Source organism: Chionomys nivalis, chromosome 18 (genome assembly GCF_950005125.1).
Source record: "Chionomys nivalis chromosome 18, mChiNiv1.1, whole genome shotgun sequence".
Taxonomy (NCBI): domain Eukaryota; kingdom Metazoa; phylum Chordata; class Mammalia; order Rodentia; family Cricetidae; genus Chionomys; species Chionomys nivalis.
The window spans coordinates 30,483,470-30,485,568 of record NC_080103.1 but is presented as its reverse complement, the minus strand read 5'-3'; the positions used below and the strand labels follow the sequence as shown (position 1 = coordinate 30,485,568).

At 48.5% G+C, this 2,099-nt stretch overlaps 1 protein-coding gene across 1 annotated transcript; it reads right to left on the bottom strand.

Moving 5' to 3' along the window:
• Window positions 1-716: 716 nt before the first annotated feature.
• Window positions 717-1,802, bottom strand: LOC130889348 (KH domain-containing protein 3-like). The gene has a single exon (XM_057792996.1). The coding sequence runs from the start codon at window positions 1,800-1,802 to the stop codon at window positions 717-719; it is 1,086 nt and encodes a 361-aa protein (XP_057648979.1).
• Between the last annotated feature and the right edge of the window lie 297 nt (window positions 1,803-2,099).

Sequence of the window (2,099 nt, the reverse complement as noted above, 5' to 3'; positions counted from 1 at the left end):
AATACTGAAAGTAGAAATGACACATGCTCCTTAAAACTTATAATCACAGCTAGAACATGTTATCTCATATGTTCTATAATATATATCACAATATAATACCTATTATATTGGGTTATAATAGAGATAAAAGTAAAGCATGGACAATTTCGCAGAGCCCAGTCTCAGTGTCCTCCTTTAAAATAATGTCTTCAGCTGTTTATTTAATTGGACTTTTTGGAACCGCCTCTTATTCAAGTGTTTTCTTTTTTTTTTTTTTTTTGAGGATGCAGCTCTTTATTGGAATATTTTCAATCGTGTTTGCAAACATTAACACTAGGGGAAAACAGAAAGTCTTTTTCCATTCTTCCAACTTCAAAGGTGAAAAAGAACAAAGATGAAAAAGAACAAAGATGATGTCTGGAAACTTAGGCAGGGGTTAAAGATCACTGCCTCATTCATCCCAGGCTAGCCTAGAACTAAAGAGCCCCCTGCCTCTGCCTCCAGAGAGTGGGATTACTGATGTGTACTACATTTATTCTAGTTCAACATGTGAGTCACCCTTATAACCTGGTAACTGGTTTCCAGGCAGCCTGTGGAGGCTCAATACTGGCATGACACATGCAGAGACTGCTGGGTTCCAGTCTCAAGGCTCTCCACTGGAGAACTCTGGGTCCCCCCCCTTCAAGAACAACCTCAGGAAACTTCTAGGGCAGAGCCTCAGAGGCCTCTACAGAATGCTACTGAGTGGCAGCCTCCTGAACGACATCCCGATGAACAGCCCCTGAGGTCTGCTCAGCGGCAGCCTCACTAGCCTCCACATGAGCCTGCTGGGTGGCAGCTTCATAGACAGTCACAGGAGCCAGCTGTTCAGCAGCATCACCAACCTCTATGGGAGCCTGCTGGGTACCAGCCTCATGGACCTCCACGGAAGACAGCTGGGTGGCAGCCTCATGGACCTCCACGGGAGACAGCTGGGTACCAGCCTCATGGGCCTCCACGGGAGCCTGCTGGGTACCAGCCTCATGGACCTCCACAGGAGCCTGCTGGGTACCAGCCTCATGGACCTCCACGGGAGACAGCTGGGTACCAGCCTCATGGACCTCCACTGGAGACAGCTGGGTTGCAGCCTCAGCAACATCCACAGGCGCCATCTGGGTAGCAGCATCACCAGCCTCCATGGGAGCCTGCTGGGAGAGAGCATCATGGACCTCTACGGGAGACAGCTGGGTGGAAGCCTCTTGGACCTCCACAAGAGACAGCTGGGTGGAAGCTTCTTGGACCTCCACAAGAGACAGCTGGGTGGCAGCATCAGCAACCTCCACAGAAGACAGCTGGGTGGCAGCATCAGCAACCTCCACGGAAGACAGCTGGGTGGCAGCCTCTTGGACTTTCCCCACGAGAGACAGCCGAGTGGCAGCCTCGTGAACCTCGACAGGAAGACACTGGGTCTCATCCTCTTGAGAAAGGTCCTTCTCTTGTTTCATTAGCGGGCAGAAATAATTAACCAAGTTGGAGATCATCTGGGAAACATCATCTTGGTAATAAGGAGGCCCGAATATCAAAATCTCTGCATCCTCTTCAGGACGCCAATGGGTCACTTGAAGCAAGGTACATGACATACTCTCGACATGTGGGATGTACTCTCCATCCTTGCCAAATATCGCTTCCACGAACCAAGGATTCACGTACACTGTCTTTGGATCATCCAGATGCTCGATACAGAACCACTTGGGCAGCGTGCTGGAGTCTCCGACCACTTCAAATAAGGTCCCTTCTTTGTGCTTCAGCTGGACCAGCGACTTATAAGTCTTAAAAGGGACCATAGTGCACCAGTTTCGTCACAAACAGCCTAGGCAACTCCAAACCCAGTAAACCCCTCAAGTGTTTAATTACACCTTTTTATGGGATCTGTGTGTGTTTTGTGTGCACGCATCTGTGTTTGTGTGTGTGTACGTGCGTGCCCACACACACGTGTATGTATGTGTTCATATGTTATGCAACATGTGTAGAATCAGAGGATGGTTTACGATAGCTCAATTCTTCAATTTTCTCCTTCTACCACGTAAGCTCTGAAGATCAAATTCAAGGTCAGGCTTAACAGTTAGTCCTTATATCCTCTT

Coding starts and splice junctions, on each gene's coding strand:
- LOC130889348 (XM_057792996.1), bottom strand. CDS start 1,802: ATGGTCCCTTTTAAGACTTATAAGTCGCTGGTCCAGCTGAAGCACAAA.